The sequence below is a fragment of the Telmatherina bonti genome (genome assembly GCF_933228915.1).
Source record: "Telmatherina bonti genome assembly, chromosome: 14".
NCBI lineage: Eukaryota > Metazoa > Chordata > Actinopteri > Atheriniformes > Telmatherinidae > Telmatherina > Telmatherina bonti.
The window spans coordinates 41,103,126-41,124,629 of record NC_136612.1 but is presented as its reverse complement, the minus strand read 5'-3'; the positions used below and the strand labels follow the sequence as shown (position 1 = coordinate 41,124,629).

Sequence of the window (21,504 nt, the reverse complement as noted above, 5' to 3'; positions counted from 1 at the left end):
TGGATGACACATTCAGGGACGGTGGTAAACGGTTCCTGCAGCCAGCAGGTGGAGGTCCAGCTGGATGGATCATGAAGAGTTTCATTGGAACTGGTTGTGAACAGAGAGGAGTAAATAAAGGAGGCGAGTAAAAACAAAGCATTGCTTCTTTATTAGTCATTGTACAGTAGTCACTCATACGTAGCTGCCGAGAGTTGGTCTTTTTCCATCAACACAACGGAAGAATCATGAAGGACGTATAAAAACCGAGCAAACAAAGGAGAAATGCCTCCTGTCACAACAAAACCTACGTTTGGCATGAGGTGAGGAAGAGGGGGATGAAGAGGCGATCCAGTGCATCTTTAAACATCAACAAAGGTTTCTACAGGCAGATATGTCTGGCCGTCTGATTGGATAAGAGCTTTCAGGGATTTTCGTCCAATCAGCTTTGATCTGCTCGTCTGACAGTAAACAAATATAAAACATGAACCGTGCACGTTTATGGCACCACCAACAAACAAAGGTCCACCCCCGCGCTGCCGCGGCCCCTAGCGTCATCATGCCCCTTTCAGTGCAGGTTACACAGGTGAAGAAACACAGACACACACAGTCTGAGCAGACACTGAATGCAGCACGTCCGGGTAGCCTGGACCTGTTCCTCCTACCCAACTGCCCCACTGGGACCAGGACCAGAACCAGAAGCCTCCGGATCAGGTCAGGTATGACATCACTCATTCCCAACTCTGGAACTGAGTCCCATTGGTCTTTGCCACCTGAATAGATCTGACCAATCAGGTGTGAGACAGCGGGTCCGGATCGGAGACGCACCACCAGCATCTGGAGACGGACCACATGAGAGACAGACTTTCCAGGAAAGGCTTCGGGAAGAAAAAACATTCCCAGTAAAAACTCCGATCAGTCGGACCACAGCAGAGAAGCACGAGCTCAGGTGTGACAGTGAACGCATCGCGTGTCGCATTCACTGTCACCTCATCAACTGTAACCTTTACCAGAGTTCTTAGATGTGTCCTGGATCTGCAGCGGCGTTCCAAACCGTCCAGGACCAGAACCAGACTGCGGTTCTGGTCGGGTTCAGTGCCAAACAGAAAAATTCTGAATCACGATGAAGGAAATGAGGATTTCCAGGAAGCTGAAGACGGATTGAGACGTGAACGCAGCAGCAGAGACGGGACGCCAGGTTTAGGATGGAACAGCTCGATCCGGATCGGCAGCAGCAACAAATAGGTTCAACTAAAAACTCCTGAGAAAAACATGATCAATCAGTCCGATCGGTACAAAAAAAAAAAAGAATCAAAGGTGGACAACTGAGGTGGCATTACACACCCAATATCATTTTCCTCCTCTCACACACAGGCACGCACACAGAAAAGGAAATCAACAAGTCATTGATCGATCAGCTGGATGAGAAACTTCAAATCTGATCTGGAACCAATCAGTAAATTCCTTTCAGATCAATCTGATCATCTGGATCACTGATGACATCATAGGTGTGGGAGGAGTCTGATGGGGGTGTGGCAGAAGTCATATGTGGTGGGAGGAGTCATAAGGGGTGGGAGAGCCATATGTGGTGGGAGGAGTCATAAGGGGTGGGAGAGCCATATGTGGTGGGAGGAGTCATACGTGGTGGGCGGAGTAAGATGTGGTGGGAGGAGTCAGATGTGGGAGGAGTCATGTGTTGTGGGAGGAGTAGGGTGTGGGAAGAGTCAGATGTGGTGGGAGGAGCCATGCATGGTGGGAGGAGTCATACGTGATGGGAGGAGCCAGATGTGATGGGAGGAGTCTTTTGGTGGGAGGAGCAAGATGTTGTGGGGAGGAGTCAGATGTGGGAGGAGTAATGTGTTGTGGGAGGAGTAAGATGTGGGAAGAGTCAGATGTAGTGGGAAGAGCCATGCATGGTGGGAGGAGTCAGATGTGGTGGTAGGAGTCTTTTGGTGGGAGGAGCCATGTGTGGTGGGAGGAGTCAGATGGGAGATTCCAGGTCATTTACATTAAACTACAGATATATACACACACCCAGAATGGTACAGAGAACAAATATGTACATGTTCAGGGTTTCCAACTTGAACTATCAATCATCAGTTCTCCTGTTCCTCTTCCTCTCCAACAGCAGACACTGACTTTTTTTAGCTCCTCCTCTTCCTCACCTGGCTGTAGTGTAACGAGTACAGAGGCGGAGCTGGTCTGGGTCACATGACTTGCAGGACTTTAGCTGTTCTTCAGCATGGTTCTGTCTTCAGGAGGAGGACAGGAGGATGAGGTTGAGGCTGGAAAAGAGGAAGCAGCAACAGTGGCGGTGGAGGATGAGGAGGACGCAGAGGAGAAGGAGAGCATCTGTCCCGTCTCAGATGACAGGAGGGAGCAGCAGCGGAGGTCGGCCGTCTGGAGGGAGGTGCAGCGTCTCAGCAGAGGAACGCACTGCTCCGTCACCTTCATACAACCTGCAGGGAGAGGGTGAGGCATGAGGAGGAAAAAAACCAGGACGAGGAGGACGAGGAGGCTCAGGTATTTACCTGCCAGGCTGATGTGGATGAGGCTCTCCCTGAGTGGGGAGAGGGGGGAGGTAAGTGTGTGCACCGTCTGGTCTGTGATGTTGGGACATTGGCTTAGGTCCAAACGGGACAGGTGGGGGACGTAGCGCACCAACAGGCGGGTCGCCGCGTCCGTCAGGTCTAAACCAGCCAATCGCAGCTCTGTTACGTTCTGGAAACGTCCCACCCGCGTCTCGCTGTGAGCTGACCAATCAGAGCAGAGGACATTCAGAACCAGTTCAGAACCGACAAGTCAGGAGAGAGGATGGGGGAGTCTCACCTGTCCGGGTGTCAGCTGGGGGTGCCAATAGCTCCCTCAGGTGGGAGTCTTTCAAGTCCTCTACCCGGCTGAGGTCCAGGAGCTTCAGACAGGGACAGACGGCCTGACACAGCGCTGACACGGAGGGCCAAGGACAGCCTGACACATTTAGCTCCAGGAGACCTGGACAGGTGGGACACACAGGTGAGACCACACATTCAGTCTTTTGGATACGGATGAAGTTTCAGAACCAAAATGCCAAAAAGACATCTGGAAAACCAGCTGGTTTATGAGAACTGCTCCGATCTGGACCGAATCCAGACCTGAACCAGGTACAGAACGAGGACAGAACGAGAGGACAGGGTGGCCGAAGCGTCCTGGTCACCTTGCAGACGGTTGATGAGCCACATCAGCTGCTTCTTGGAGATGGTGGTGTTTCCCAGGTTGAGGGAGACCGGCTGGCGGCGGATGATCCCACTTAGCATGGGGGGCGTGATGGAGCGCTGGCGGCTCAGGTCGATCTGAGTCCACAACCGCTTGTTACAGCACCTGGAGGACCAGACGAGGACCAACACCATACATGACATTGTGGAGGAAACAGCTGATAGTCAGATTATTAAAACCAGAAGTCACAATAAAACCACATCTATGTCTTGTTGTTCCCTCCTTCGTCTTGTTGTTCCCTCCTTCGTCTTGTTGTTCCCTCCTTCGTCTTGTCGTTCCCTCCTATGTCTTGTCGTTCCCTCCTTCGTCTTGTCGTTCCCTCCTATGTCTTGTCGTTCCCTCCTATGTCTTGTCGTTCCCTCCTTCGTCTTGTCGTTCCCTCCTTCGTCTTGTCGTTCCCTCCTTCGTCTTGTCGTTCCCTCCTATGTCTTGTTGTTCCCTCCTTCGTCTTGTTGTTCCCTCCTTCGTCTTGTCGTTCCCTCCTATGTCTTGTCGTTCCCTCCTTCGTCTTGTCGTTCCCTCCTATGTCTTGTCGTTCCCTCCTTCGTCTTGTCGTTCCCTCCTATGTCTTGTCGTTCCCTCCTATGTCTTGTCGTTCCCTCCTTCGTCTTGTCGTTCCCTCCTTCGTCTTGTCGTTCCCTCCTTCGTCTTGTCGTTCCCTCCTATGTCTTGTCGTTCCCTCCTTCGTCTTGTCGTTCCCTCCTATGTCTTGTCGTTCCCTCCTTCGTCTTGTCGTTCCCTTCTTCCTCTTGGAGTTCCCTCCTAAGTCTTGTCGTTCCCTCCTATGTCTTGTCGTTCCCTCCTTCGTCTTGTCGTTCCCTCCTTCGTCTTGTCGTTCCCTCCTTCGTCTTGTCGTTCCCTCCTTCGTCTTGTCGTTCCCTCCTTCGTCTTGTCGTTCCCTCCTATGTCTTGTCGTTCCCTCCTTCGTCTTGTCGTTCCCTCCTTCGTCTTGTCGTTCCCTCCTTCGTCTTGTCGTTCCCTTCTTCCTCTTGTCGTTCCCTCCTTCGTGTTTTTAGTTCCCTCCTTCGTCTTGGAGTTCCCTCCTTCGTTTCGGGGTTTCCTCCTTCTTCTTGGAGTTCCCGTCTTGTTGTTACCTCTTTCGTCTTGTCATTCCCTCCTCCGTCTCGTCATTCCCTCCTCCGTCTTGGAGTTCCTTCCTAAGTCTTGGAGTTCCCTCCTAAGTCTTGGAGTTCCCTCCTTCGTCTTGTCGTTCCCTCCTTCGATTCGGAGTTTCCTCCTTCTTCTTGGAGTTCCCGTCTTGTCGTTCGCTCCTACGTCTTGTCGTTCCCTCTTTCGTCTTGGAGTTCCCTCCTAAGTCCTGGAGTTCCCTCCTAAGTCTTGGAGTTCCCTCCTTCGTTTTCTAGTTTACTCCTCGTCTTCTAGTTCCTGCCTCTGTCTTGTAGTTCCCTTTTCGTCTTCTAGTTCCCGCCTCTGTCTTCTAGTTCCCTCCTTGTCTTCTAGTTTCTTCCTTCGTCTTGTTGTTCCCTCCTTCGTCTTGTCGTTCCCTCCTCCGTCTTGGAGTTCCTCCCTACGTCTTATGGTTCCCTCCTTCGTCTTGTCGTTCCCTCCTTGGTCTTGTCGTTCCCTCCTTCGTCTTGGAGTTCCCTCCTCCGTCTTGGAGTTCCTCCCTACGTCTTATGGTTCCCTCCTTGGTCTTGTCGTTCCCTCCTTGGTCTTGTCGTTCCCTCCTTCGTCTTGGAGTTCCCTCCTTCGTCTTGGAGTTCCCTCCTTCGTCTTATGGTTCCCTCCTAAGGCTTGTCGTTCCCTCCTTGGTCTTGTCGTTCGCTCCTAAGTGTTGTTGTTCCCTCCTTCGTCTTCTCGTTCCCTCCCCCGTCTTGTAGTTCCCTCCTTTGTCTTCTTGTTCCCTTCTCGTCTTCTAGTTCCCGTCTCTGTCTTGTAGTTCCCTCGTCGTCTTCTAGTTCCCGTCTCTGTCTTGTAGTTCCCTCCTCGTCTTCTAGTTCCCTCCTCCGTCATGGAGTTCCCTAATTCGTCTTCGAGTTTCCTCCTTCGTCTTGGAGTTCCCGTCTTGTTACCTCCTTCGTCTTGTCGTTCCCTCCTTCGTCTTGGAATTCCCTCCTTTGTCTTGGAATTCCCTCCTTTGTCTTGTCGTTCCCTCCTTCGTGTTTTTAGTTCCCTCCTTCGTCTTGGAGTTCCCTCCTTCATTTCGGGGTTTCCTCCTTCTTCTTGGAGTTCCCGTCTTGTTGTTACCTCTTTCGTCTTGTCATTCCCTCCTCCGTTTCGTCATTCCCTCCTCCGTCTTGGAGTTCCTTCCTAAGTCTTGTCATTCCCTCCTCCGTCTCGTCATTCCCTCCTCCGTCTTGGAGTTCCTTCCTAAGTCTTGGAGTTCCCTCCTAAGTCTTGGAGTTCCCTCCTAAGTCTTGGAGTTCCCTCCTTCGTCTTGTCGTTCCCTCCTTCGATTCGGAGTTTCCTCCTTCTTGGAGTTCCCGTCTTGTCGTTCGCTCCTACGTCTTGTCGTTCCCTCTTTCGTCTTGGAGTTCCCTCCTTTGTCTTCTAGTTCCCTCCTTCGTCATCTAGTTCCCTCCTTCGTCTTTTAGTTTCCTTCTTTGTCTTCTTCTTCCCTCCTTCGTCTTCTAGATCCCTCCTTTGTCTCCTAGATCCTTCATTCGTTTTCAAGATCCCTCCTTCATCATCTAGTTCCCACCTTCGTCTTCTAGTTCCCGATTTAGTCTTCTAGTTCCCTCCTCGTCTTCTAGTTCCCTTCTCCTATTCCAGTTCTTTCCTTTATTTTCAAGCTCCCTCCTCGTCTTCAAGTTCCATTCTTTGTCTTCCAGTTCTCTCCTCTGTCTTCGAGTTCCCCCCTCGTCTTCTAGTTCCCTTTTTTGTCCTCTAATTTCCTCCTTTATTTTCTAGATCCTTCCTTCGTTTTCTAGATCCCTCCTTTGTCTCTAGTTCCTTCCTTTGTCTTTTAGTTCCCTCCTTCGTCTTCCATTTCCCTCATTGTCTTCTAGTTCCATATTTAGTCTTCTAGTTCCCTCCTTAGTTTTTGAGTTCTTTCCTCATCTTCTAGTAGTTTCCTCCTCGTCTTCTGGTGCCTTCCTTTGTCTTCTAGATCTCTACTTTGTCTTGTCTTCATCTTCAAGTTCCCTTCATAGTTTCATTGTTCCTTCCTTTGTCTTTTAGTTCCTTCCTCAAGTTCAAGTTTATTGTCATTCCAGCATATAAATACTAACGAAACACTACCTCAGGTCCCAAATGTCAGCAGAAATTCTAAAATTCTACAATCTACACTTAAACACAATAAAATACCCCCCCCCATCAATAAATATTGTATATAAAATGATTTCCTCCTCGTATTTTAGTTCCCTCCAGGGTCATCATTCCCTCCTTTGTCTTTCATTTCCCCCTCAAGTTCATAGTTTACTCCTTTGTGACCTAGTTTACTTCTTCGTGCCCTTGTTCCCTCCTTCTGACATAGTTCCCTTCTGTGTGTTTTAGTTCCCTATAGTTCCCTCATTCTTGCCCTATTTCCCTCAAAGGTGCCCTAGTTCCCTGCTTTTTGTTTTGTATTCTAATTCCCTCTTTCGTGTCTTGGTTCTGTCCTTTGTCTTGTCGTTCCCTACTTTTTGCCCTAGTTCCCTTTGTAATATCTTAGTTCCCTCCTTCATGTTATATTTCCCCTGTTGTGCCCTAGTTCCCTGATTTCCAATCTGGTTCCCTCCTTCGTGTCTTAATTTCCCCTAAACACCCTCTTAGCTCCCTCTTTGCTTCATTTATCCCTTTTTCCACTAACTGTACATGCCTTATACTGTCTCCGCCCCTTTCCCTATCACTCTTGCATCTTTATATTGACTCCACCCCCTCTCTGTTTTCCTGTTTTTTTTAAGTTGAGTGACTCACCATCGGCTCCAGGTGCGACACACCCTCATGCAGACGCAAAGCTCCCGTTGGGTCAGGAAGGTGAAGACTCTCAGCCAGACATCCCGGGTCACGATGTGGGCGGAGCCACAGTCCAGAGGCAGACAGCTTGGCTCCGGGAAGGTGGGTGGTGGCCTCACCAGGTGTCTTTCCATCTGGACGGGTCGAGGGGGAGAAGGTACGGCCGGCGGGCTGCGCTTCATCATGTGGGAGCGTGGTGCAACACGGGAAGGCTGCGAGCAGGGGGATGCCGCCATGGCTGACATCATAAGGCCGCTGCCAACCCCCCCTCCCCCATTGGAAGTGGGGATGGAGGAGGCGGCGTTCTTGGATGTCAGGGTTTTACTGTTGCTACGGTTTTTGTTGCTGCGGCTGCCACTGCCTTTAGCCCCACCCCCTCCTCCCCCACCATGTCTGTGATTGGTCAGAACTCCGCTGGCGTTCTCCTTCTCCCCACCTTCCCTGCCCCCTCCCCCAGCCCCTCCCCGCGTCCGTCCATTGCGAGACTCCTGCCCGTTGCTGCGCTGCTTTGCCACAAAGCTATCGTGCTGCAAGGATGGAGGTATCTGATTGGAGGAGAGAGGCGAGGGTGGGGGGAGGGAGGAGGAGTTTTTCCTGGTCCTGTCCCCAGTGGGCGCGTCATCTTCCTCCACATCCATCAAACCTTTCCGTCCTCGTGAGGACACGTCTACACCCCCTTTTCGTCTGGGTTTGTCCCCTGCTCCCCCCAACTGCTCCTCTTCCTCGTCCTCCCCCTTCACAGCTTCCCCCTCCGACTCCTCGCTGGCGCTGAAGCCCAGTTCGGCCAGGCGCCGCTCCCTCTCCCTGCGCCTCCTCTCCCTCTCCGCCCGGCTCCCGCTGCTATTGCCGTAGCCGACAGGGGGGGGCGGGGCCGGAGAGGAGGACGAGGAACCTCCACCTTGTTCCCCCCTGAGGGAGTCGTCAGAGTCGGACTCGGAGTCAGACTCAGAGCTGGAAGAAGAGGAGGAGGAGGAGTCAGCGCGGCGTTCCAGGAGACACATCCTCTTAAACTGTTCTAGTTTCTCCCTGTGATGGGAGCGCTGGTCGGCACTGGACATCCCGCCCACGCTCCCCCCGGTCCCTCCTCCTGACTGAGAGGACAAGGAGGACGACAAGGATCCCTGAAGTCCTCCTACTGCTCCTCCTGAGGAGGAGGCGGGGCCGTTAGACTCCCCCAGCTCCTGTTTGGGTTTCTGGAAAGAAAAGAAGTGAATGAGGGAGATGGAGATGGACCCAGTTGGATTGACCAAATATGATCTGTCCCAAAACCATCTCAATGAATAAATATCTGGTTCAACACTAATTGATAAGATGAAAAGTGATGTTTCTGATAATAGGAACCAGTCTGACACATCAGAGTCTTCCTCCTCCTGAGCATTTCAAAAAAAAGAAGTCCAATAGATCAGTTTACGAACCAAGTTATTCTCAAGAGAAGAGACATGGTGACAGACATGATGGAGATATAATGGAGACATGATGATAGACATGATGATAGACATGGTGATAGACATGGTGATAGACATGATGATAGACATGGTGATAGACATGGTGACAGACATGGTGATAGACATGATGGAGACATGGTGATAGACATCATGGAAGACATGATGATAGAAATGGTGATAGACATGATGATAGACATGATGATAGACATGGTGATAGACATGATGGAGACATCATGATAGACATGATGATAGACATGATGATAGACATGATGATAGAAATGGTGATAGACATGGTGATAGACATGATGGAAGACATGATGATAGAAATGGTGATAGACATGGTGATAGACATGATGATAGACATGGTGATAGACATGATGATAGACATGATGATAGAAATGGTGATAGACATGGTGATAGACATGATGGAAGACATGATGATAGAAATGGTGATAGACATGGTGATAGACATGATGATAGACATGGTGATAGACATGATGATAGAAATGGTGATAGACATGATGGAGACATGATGATAGACATCATGGAAGACATGATGATAGAAATGGTGATAGACATGATGATAGACATGATGATAGACATGGTGATAGACATGATGATAGAAATGGTGATAGACATGGTGATAGACATGATGGAAGACATGATGATAGAAATGGTGATAGACATGGTGATAGACATGATGATAGACATGGTGATAGACATGGTGATAGACATGATGATAGACATGGTGATAGACATGGTGATAGACATGATGGAGACATGGTGATAGACATGATAATCGACATGATGATAGACATGGTGATAGACATGATAATCGACATGATGATAGACATGGTGATAGACATGATGATAGACATGGTGATAGACATGATGGAGACATGATGATAGACATGATGATAGACATGATGATAGACATGGTGATAGACATGATGATAGACATGGTGATAGACATGGTGACAGACATGGTGATAGACATGATGAGACATGGTGATAGACATGATGGAGACATGATGATAGACATGATGATAGAAGTGGTGATAGACATGGTGATAGACATGGTGATAGACATGATGATCGACATGATGATAGACATGGTAATAGACATGGTGATAGACATGATGGAGACATGATGATATACATGATGATATACATGATGATAGACATGGTTATAGATATGATGATAGACATGGTGATAGACATGATGACAGACATGATGATAGACATGGTGATAGACATGATGGAGACATGATGATATACATGATGATATACATGATGATAGACATGGTGATAGACATGATGGAGACATGGTGATAGACATGGTGATAGACATGATGATAGACAGGATGGAGACATGATGATATACATGATGATATACATGATGATAGACATGGTGATAGACATCATGGAAGACATGATGATAGAAATGGTGATAGACATGATGATAGACATGGTGATAGACAGGATGGAGACATGATGATAGACATGATGATATACATGATGATAGACATGATGATAGACATGATGATAGACATGGTGATAGATATGATGATAGACATGATGGAGACATGATGATATACATGATGATATACATGATGATAGACATGATGGAGACATGATGATAGACATGATGATCGACATGAAAGACATGGTGATAGACATGGTGATAGACATGGTGATAGACATGATGATAGACATGGTGATAGACAGGATGGAGACATGATGATAGACATCATGGAAGACATGATGATAGACATGGTGATAGACATGATGGAGACATGATAGACATGATGATCGACATGATGATAGACATGGTGATAGATATGATGATAGACATGGTGATAGACATGATGGAGACATGATGATAGACATGATGATCGACATGATAGACATGGTGAAAGACATGGTGATAGACATCATGGAAGACATGATGATAGACATGATGATAGACAGGATGGAGACATGATGATAGACATCATGGAAGACATGATGATAGAAATGGTGATAGACATGATGATAGACATGATAGACATGGTGATAGACATCATGGAAGACATGATGATAGACATGATGATAGACAGGATGGAGACATGATGATAGACATCATGGAAGACATGATGATAGAAATGGTGATAGACATGATGATAGACATGATAGACATGGTGATAGACATGATGAAAGACATGGTGATAGACATGATGATAGAAATGATGATAGACATGGTGATAGACATGATGATCGACATGATGATAGACATGATGATAGACATGGTGATAGATATGATGATAGACATGGTGATAGACATGATGATCGACATGATAGACATGGTGATAGACATGATGATAGACATGGTTATAGACATGATGGAGACATGGTGATAGACATGGTGAAAGACATGATGAGAGACATGATGGAGACATGATGATAGACATCATGGAAGACATGATGATAGAAATGGTGATAGACATGATGATAGACATGATGATAGACATGGTGATAGACATGATGGAGACATCATGATAGACATGATGATCGACATGATAGACATGATGATAGACATGATCATAGGAGTGGTGATAGACGTGATAGACATGGTGATAGACATGATGATAGACATGGTGATAGACATGATGATAGACATCATGGAAGACATGATAGACATGATGATAGACATGATGGAGACATGATGATAGACATGATGATAGACATGGTGATAGACATGGTGATAGACATGATGATCGACATGATAGACATGGTGATAGACATGGTGATAGACATGATGATAGACATGGTGATAGACAGGATGGAGACATGATGATAGACATCATGGAAGACATGATGATAGACATGGTGATAGACATGATGGAGACATGATAGACATGATCGACACGATGATAGACATGGTGATAGATATGATGATAGACATGGTGATAGACATGATGGAGACATGATGATCGACATGATAGACATGGTGAAAGACATGGTGATAGACATGGTGATAGACATCATGGAAGACATGATGATAGACATGATGATAGACAGGATGGAGACATGATGATAGACATCATGGAAGACATGATGATAGAAATGGTGATAGACATGATGATAGAAATGATGATAGAAATGATGATAGACATGGTGATAGACATGATGGAGACATGGTGATAGACATGATGGAGACATGGTGATAGACATGATGGAGACATGGTGATAGACATGATGGAGACATGATGATAGACATGATGATCGACATGATGATAGACATGATGATAGACATGGTGATAGATATGATGATAGACATGGTGATAGACATGATGATCGACATGATAGACATGGTGATAGACATGATGATAGACATGGTTATAGACATGATGGAGACATGGTGATAGACATGGTGAAAGACATGATGAGAGACATGATGGAGACATGATGATAGACATCATGGAAGACATGATGATAGAAATGGTGATAGACATGATGATAGACATGATGATAGACATGGTGATAGACATGATGGAGACATCATGATAGACATGATGATCGACATGATGATAGACATGATCATAGGAGTGGTGATAGACGTGATAGACATGGTGATAGACATGATGATAGACATGGTGAAAGACATGATGATAGACATCATGGAAGACATGATAGACATGATGATAGACATGATGGAGACATGGTGATAGACATGATGATAGACATGGTGATAGAGATGATGATAGACATGGTGATAGACATGATGGAGACATGATGATAGACATGATAGACATGGTGATAGACATGATGATAGACATGGTGATAGACATGATGATAGACATGGTGATAGACATGGTGATAGACATGATGGAGACATGATGATCGACATGATGATAGACATGATGATCGACATGGTGATAGACATGATGATAGACATGATGATAGACATGGTGATAGACATGATGGAGACATCATGATAGACATGATGATCGACATGATAGACATGATGATAGACATGATCATAGGAGTGGTGATAGACGTGATAGACATGGTGATAGACATGATGATAGACATGGTGATAGACATGATGATAGACATCATGGAAGACATGATAGACATGATGATAGACATGGTGATAGACATGGTGATAGACATGATGATCGACATGATAGACATGGTGATAGACATGGTGATAGACATGATGATAGACATGGTGATAGACAGGATGGAGACATGATGATAGACATCATGGAAGACATGATGATAGACATGGTGATAGACATGATGGAGACATGATAGACATGATCGACACGATGATAGACATGGTGATAGATATGATGATAGACATGGTGATAGACATGATGGAGACATGATGATCGACATGATAGACATGGTGAAAGACATGGTGATAGACATGGTGATAGACATCATGGAAGACATGATGATAGACATGATGATAGACAGGATGGAGACATGATGATAGACATCATGGAAGACATGATGATAGAAATGGTGATAGACATGATGATAGAAATGATGATAGAAATGATGATAGACATGGTGATAGACATGATGGAGACATGGTGATAGACATGATGGAGACATGGTGATAGACATGATGGAGACATGATGATAGACATGATGATCGACATGATGATAGACATGATGATAGACATGGTGATAGATATGATGATAGACATGGTGATAGACATGATGATCGACATGATAGACATGGTGATAGACATGATGATAGACATGGTTATAGACATGATGGAGACATGGTGATAGACATGGTGAAAGACATGATGAGAGACATGATGGAGACATGATGATAGACATCATGGAAGACATGATGATAGAAATGGTGATAGACATGATGATAGACATGATGATAGACATGGTGATAGACATGATGGAGACATCATGATAGACATGATGATCGACATGATGATAGACATGATCATAGGAGTGGTGATAGACGTGATAGACATGGTGATAGACATGATGATAGACATGGTGATAGACATGATGATAGACATCATGGAAGACATGATAGACATGATGATAGACATGATGGAGACATGGTGATAGACATGATGATAGACATGGTGATAGAGATGATGATAGACATGGTGATAGACATGATGGAGACATGATGATAGACATGATAGACATGGTGATAGACATGATGATAGACATGGTGATAGACATGATGATAGACATGGTGATAGACATGGTGATAGACATGATGGAGACATGATGATCGACATGATGATAGACATGATGATCGACATGGTGATAGACATGATGGAGACATGATGATAGACATGGTGATAGACATGATGATAGACATGATGGAGACATGGTGATAGACATGGTGATAGACATGATGATAGACATGATGATAGACATGATGGAGACATGATGATAGACATGGTGATAGACATGATGATAGACATGATGGAGACATGGTGATAGACATGATAGACATGATGATAGACATGGTGATAGACATGATGATAGACATGATGGAGACATGATGATAGACATGGTGATCGACATGATGATAGACATGATGATCGACATGATGATAGACATGGTGATAGACATGATGGAGACATGATGATAGACATGGTGATCGACATGATGATAGACATGATGATCGACATGATGATAGACATGGTGATAGACATGGTGATAGACATGATGATAGACATGATGATAGACATGGTGATAGACATGATGATAGACATGGTGATAGACATGATGATAGACATGATGATAGACATGGTGATAGACATGATGATAGACATGATGGAGACATGATGATAGACATGGTGATCGACATGATGATAGACATGATGATCGACATGATGATAGACATGGTGATAGACATGATGGAGACATGATGATAGACATGGTGATCGACATGATGATAGACATGGTGATAGACATGATGATAGACATGATGATAGACATGGTGATAGACATGATGGAGACATGATAATAGACATGGTGATAGACATGGTGATCGACATGATGATAGACATGGTGATAGACATGATGATAGACATGGTGATAGACATGATGATAGACATGATGATAGACATGGTGATAGACATGATGATAGACATGATGGAGACATGATGATAGACATGGTGATCGACATGATGATAGACATGATGATCGACATGATGATAGACATGGTGATAGACATGATGGAGACATGATGATAGACATGGTGATCGACATGATGATAGACATGATGATCGACATGATGATAGACATGGTGATAGACATGATGATAGAGATCATGGAAGACATGATGATAGACATGATGATAGACATGATGGAGACATGGTGATAGACATGATGGAGACATGATGATAGACATGGTGATAGACATGATGATAGACATGATGGAGACATGGTGATAGACATGATGATAGACATGGTGATAGACATGATGGAGACATGGTGATAGACATCATGGAAGACATGATGATAGAAATGGTGATAGACATGGTGATAGACATGGTGATAGACATGTTGATAGACATGATGATAGACATGATGATAAACATCATGGAAGACATGGTGATAGACATGGTGATAGACTTCATGGAAGACATGGTGATAGACATGGTGATAGACATGATGATAGACATCATGGAAGAAATGGTGATAGACATGGTGATAGACATGGTGATAGACATCATGGAAGACATGATAATAGACATGATGATAGACATGGTGATAGAGATGATGATAGACATGGTGATAGACATGATGGAGACATGGTGATAGACATGGTGATAGACATGATGATAGACATGGTGATAGACATGGTGATAGACATGATGATAGACATGGTGATAGACATGATGATACACATGATGATAGATATGGTGATAGACATGATGATAGACATGGTGATAGACATGATGATAGACATGGTGATAGACATGATGGAGACATGATGATAGACATGGTGATCGACATGATGATCGACATGATGATCGACATGATGGAGACATGGTGATAGACATGATGATAGACATGATGGAAGACATGATAGACATGATGGAGACATGGTGATAGACATGATGATAGACATGATGATAGACATGATGATAGACATGGTGATAGACATGATGATAGACATGATGGAGACATGGTGATAGACATGATGATAGACATGATGATAGACATGGTGATAGACATGATGATAGACATGATGGAGACATGGTGATAGACATGGTGATAGACATGATGATAGACATGGTGATCGACATGATGATAGACATGATGATCGACATGATGATAGACATGGTGATAGACATGATGATAGAGATCATGGAAGACATGATGATAGACATGATGATAGACATGGTGATAGACATGATGGAGACATGATGATAGACATGGTGATAGACATGATGATAGACATGATGGAGACATGGTGATAGACATGATGATAGACATGATGATAGATATGGTGATAGACATGGTGATAGACATGATGATCGACATGATGATCGACATGATGATAGACATGGTGATAGACATGGTGATAGACATCATGGAAGACATGATGATAGACATGATGATAGATATGGTGATAGACATGGTGATAGACATGATGATCGACATGATGATCGACATGATGATAGACATGGTGATAGACATGGTGATAGACATCATGGAAGACATGATGATAGAAATGGTGATAGACATGATGATAGAAATGATGATAGAAATGATGATAGACATGGTGATAGACATGATGGAGACATGGTGATAGACATGATGGAGACATGGTGATAGACATGATGGAGACATGATGATAGACATGATGATCGACATGATGATAGACATGATGATAGACATGGTGATAGATATGGTGATAGACATGGTGATAGACATGATGATCGACATGATAGACATGGTGATAGACATGGTGATAGACATGGTGATAGACATCATGGAAGACATGATGATAGAAATGGTGATAGACATGATGATAGAAATGATGATAGAAATGATGATAGACATGGTGATAGACATGATGGAGACATGGTGATAGACATGATGGAGACATGGTGATAGACATGATGGAGACATGATGATAGACATGATGATCGACATGATGATAGACATGATGATAGACATGGTGATAGATATGATGATAGACATGGTGATAGACATGATGATAGACATCATGGAAGACATGATAGACATGATGATAGACATGATGGAGACATGGTGATAGACATGATGATAGACATGGTGATAGAGATGATGATAGACATGGTGATAGACATGATGGAGACATGATGATAGACATGATAGACATGGTGATAGACATGATGATAGACATGGTGATAGACATGATGATAGACATGGTGATAGACATGGTGATAGACATGATGGAGACATGATGATCGACATGATGATAGACATGATGATCGACATGGTGATAGACATGATGGAGACATGATGATGGACATGGTGATAGACATGATGATAGACATGATGGAGACATGGTGATAGACATGATGATAGACATGATGATAGACATGATGGAGACATGATGATAGACATGGTGATAGACATGATGATAGACATGATGGAGACATGGTGATAGACATGATGATAGACATGATGATAGACATGGTGAAAGACATGATGAGAGACATGATGGAGACATGATGATAGACATCATGGAAGACATGATGATAGAAATGGTGATAGACATGATGATAGACATGATGATAGACATGGTGATAGACATGATGGAGACATCATGATAGACATGATGATCGACATGATAGACATGATGATAGACATGATCATAGGAGTGGTGATAGACGTGATAGACATGGTGATAGACATGATGATAGACATGGTGATAGACATGATGATAGACATCATGGAAGACATGATAGACATGATGATAGACATGATGGAGACATGATGATAGACATGATGATAGACATGGTGATAGACATGGTGATAGACATGATGATCGACATGATAGACATGGTGATAGACATGGTGATAGACATGATGATAGACATGGTGATAGACAGGATGGAGACATGATGATAGACATCATGGAAGACATGATGATAGACATGGTGATAGACATGATGGAGACATGATAGACATGATCGACACGATGATAGACATGGTGATAGATATGATGATAGACATGGTGATAGACATGATGGAGACATGATGATCGACATGATAGACATGGTGAAAGACATGGTGATAGACATGGTGATAGACATCATGGAAGACATGATGATAGACATGATGATAGACAGGATGGAGACATGATGATAGACATCATGGAAGACATGATGATAGAAATGGTGATAGACATGATAGAAATGATGATAGAAATGATGATAGACATGGTGATAGACATGATGGAGACATGGTGATAGACATGATGGAGACATGGTGATAGACATGATGGAGACATGATGATAGACATGATGATCGACATGATGATAGACATGATGATAGACATGGTGATAGATATGATGATAGACATGGTGATAGACATGATGATCGACATGATAGACATGGTGATAGACATGATGATAGACATGGTTATAGACATGATGGAGACATGGTGATAGACATGGTGAAAGACATGATGAGAGACATGATGGAGACATGATGATAGACATCATGGAAGACATGATGATAGAAATGGTGATAGACATGATGATAGACATGATGATAGACATGGTGATAGACATGATGGAGACATCATGATAGACATGATGATCGACATGATGATAGACATGATCATAGGAGTGGTGATAGACGTGATAGACATGGTGATAGACATGATGATAGACATGGTGATAGACATGATGATAGACATCATGGAAGACATGATAGACATGATGATAGACATGATGGAGACATGGTGATAGACATGATGATAGACATGGTGATAGAGATGATGATAGACATGGTGATAGACATGATGGAGACATGATGATAGACATGATAGACATGGTGATAGACATGATGATAGACATGGTGATAGACATGATGATAGACATGGTGATAGACATGGTGATAGACATGATGGAGACATGATGATCGACATGATGATAGACATGATGATCGACATGGTGATAGACATGATGGAGACATGATGATAGACATGGTGATAGACATGATGATAGACATGATGGAGACATGGTGATAGACATGGTGATAGACATGATGATAGACATGATGATAGACATGATGGAGACATGATGATAGACATGGTGATAGACATGATGATAGACATGATGGAGACATGGTGATAGACATGATAGACATGATGATAGACATGGTGATAGACATGATGATAGACATGATGGAGACATGATGATAGACATGGTGATCGACATGATGATAGACATGATGATCGACATGATGATAGACATGGTGATAGACATGATGGAGACATGATGATAGACATGGTGATCGACATGATGATAGACATGATGATCGACATGATGATAGACATGGTGATAGACATGGTGATAGACATGATGATAGACATGATGATAGACATGGTGATAGACATGATGATAGACATGGTGATAGACATGATGATAGACATGATGATAGACATGGTGATAGACATGATGATAGACATGATGGAGACATGATGATAGACATGGTGATCGACATGATGATAGACATGATGATCGACATGATGATAGACATGGTGATAGACATGATGGAGACATGATGATAGACATGATGATAGACATGGTGATAGACATGATGATAGACATGATGATAGACATGGTGATAGACATGATGGAGACATGATGGAGACATGATGATAGACATGGTGATCGACATGATGATAGACATGATGATCGACATGATGATAGACATGGTGATAGACATGATGGAGACATGATGATAGACATGGTGATCGACATGATGATAGACATGATGATCGACATGATGATAGACATGGTGATAGACATGATGATAGAGATCATTCGAAGACATGATGATAGACATGATGATAGACATGATGGAGACATGGTGATAGACATGATGGAGACATGATGATAGACATGGTGATAGACATGATGATAGACATGATGGAGACATGGTGATAGACATGATGATAGACATGGTGATAGACATGATGGAGACATGGTGATAGACATCATGGAAGACATGATGATAGAAATGGTGATAGACATGGTGATAGACATGGTGATAGACATGGTGATAGACATGATGATAGACATGGTGATAGACATGATGATAGACATGATGATAAACATCATGGAAGACATGGTGATAGACATGGTGATAGACTTCATGGAAGACATGGTGATAGACATGGTGATAGACATGATGATAGACATCATGGAAGAAATGGTGATAGACATGGTGATAGACATGGTGATAGACATCATGGAAGACATGATAATAGACATGATGATAGACATGGTGATAGAGATGATGATAGACATGGTGATAGACATGATGGAGACATGGTGATAGACATGGTGATAGACATGATGATAGACATGGTGATAGACATGGTGATAGACATGATGATAGACATGGTGATAGACATGATGATACACATGATGATAGATATGGTGATAGACATGATGATAGACATGGTGATAGACATGATGATAGACATGGTGATAGACATGATGGAGACATGATGATAGACATGATGATCGACATGATGGAGACATGGTGATAGACATGATGATAGACATGATGGAAGACATGATAGACATGATGGAGACATGGTGATAGACATGATGATAGACATGGTGATAGACATGATGATAGACATGATGGAGACATGGTGATAGACATGATGATAGACATGATGATAGACATGGTGATAGACATGATGATAGACATGATGGAGACATGGTGATAGACATGGTGATAGACATGATGATAGACATGGTGATAGACATGATGATAGACATGGTGATCGACATGATGATAGACATGGTGATCGACATGATGATAGACATGGTGATAGACATGATGATAGACATGATGATAGACATGGTGATAGACATGATGGAGACATGATGATAGACATGGTGATAGACATGATGATAGACATGATGGAGACATGGTGATAGACATGATGATAGACATGATGATAGATATGGTGATAGACATGGTGATAGACATGATGATCGACATGATGATCGACATGATGATAGACATGGTGATAGACATGATGATAGACATCATGGAAGACATGATGATAGACATGATGATAGATATGGTGATAGACATGGTGATAGACATGATGATCGACATGATGATCGACATGATGATAGACATGGTGATAGACATGGTGATAGACATCATGGAAGACATGATGATAGACATGATGATAGACATGGTGATAGACATGGAGACATGGTGATAGACATGATGGAGACATGATGATAGACATGGTGATAGACATGATGGAGACATGGTGATAGACATGGTGATCGACATGATGATAGACATGATGATAGATATGGTGATAGACATGATGATCGACATGATGATCGACATGATGATAGACATGGTGATAGACATGGTGATAGACATCATGGAAGACATGATGATAGACATGATGATAGACATGGTGATAGACATGGAGACATGGTGATAGACATGATGGAGACATGATGATAGACATGGTGATAGACATGATGATAGACATGATGATAGACATGGTGATAGACATGATGGAGACATGGTGATAGACATGGTGATAGACATGATAATCGACATGATGATAGACATGGTGATAGACATGATGATAGACATGATCATAGGAGTGGTGATAGACATGATGATAGACATCATGGAAGACATGATAGACATGATGATAGACATGGTGATA

General features: G+C 43.6%; 1 protein-coding gene across 1 annotated transcript in view; it reads right to left on the bottom strand.

The window, feature by feature from the left end:
- Positions 1 to 311: 311 nt before the first annotated feature.
- Positions 312 to 21,504, bottom strand: part of fbxl19 (F-box and leucine rich repeat protein 19) — a 126,197-nt gene continuing 105,004 nt past the window's right edge. Inside the window, exons 7-11 of the mRNA XM_079252516.1 lie at positions 7,090 to 8,321; positions 3,173 to 3,336; positions 2,809 to 2,970; positions 2,511 to 2,732; positions 312 to 2,438 (exon numbers count right to left, since the gene is read on the bottom strand). Coding sequence (XP_079108642.1) covers positions 2,206 to 2,438; positions 2,511 to 2,732; positions 2,809 to 2,970; positions 3,173 to 3,336; positions 7,090 to 8,321 — 2,013 coding nt within the window. The 3' untranslated portion in view covers positions 312 to 2,205. The remainder of the gene's footprint in view (positions 2,439 to 2,510; positions 2,733 to 2,808; positions 2,971 to 3,172; positions 3,337 to 7,089; positions 8,322 to 21,504) is intronic.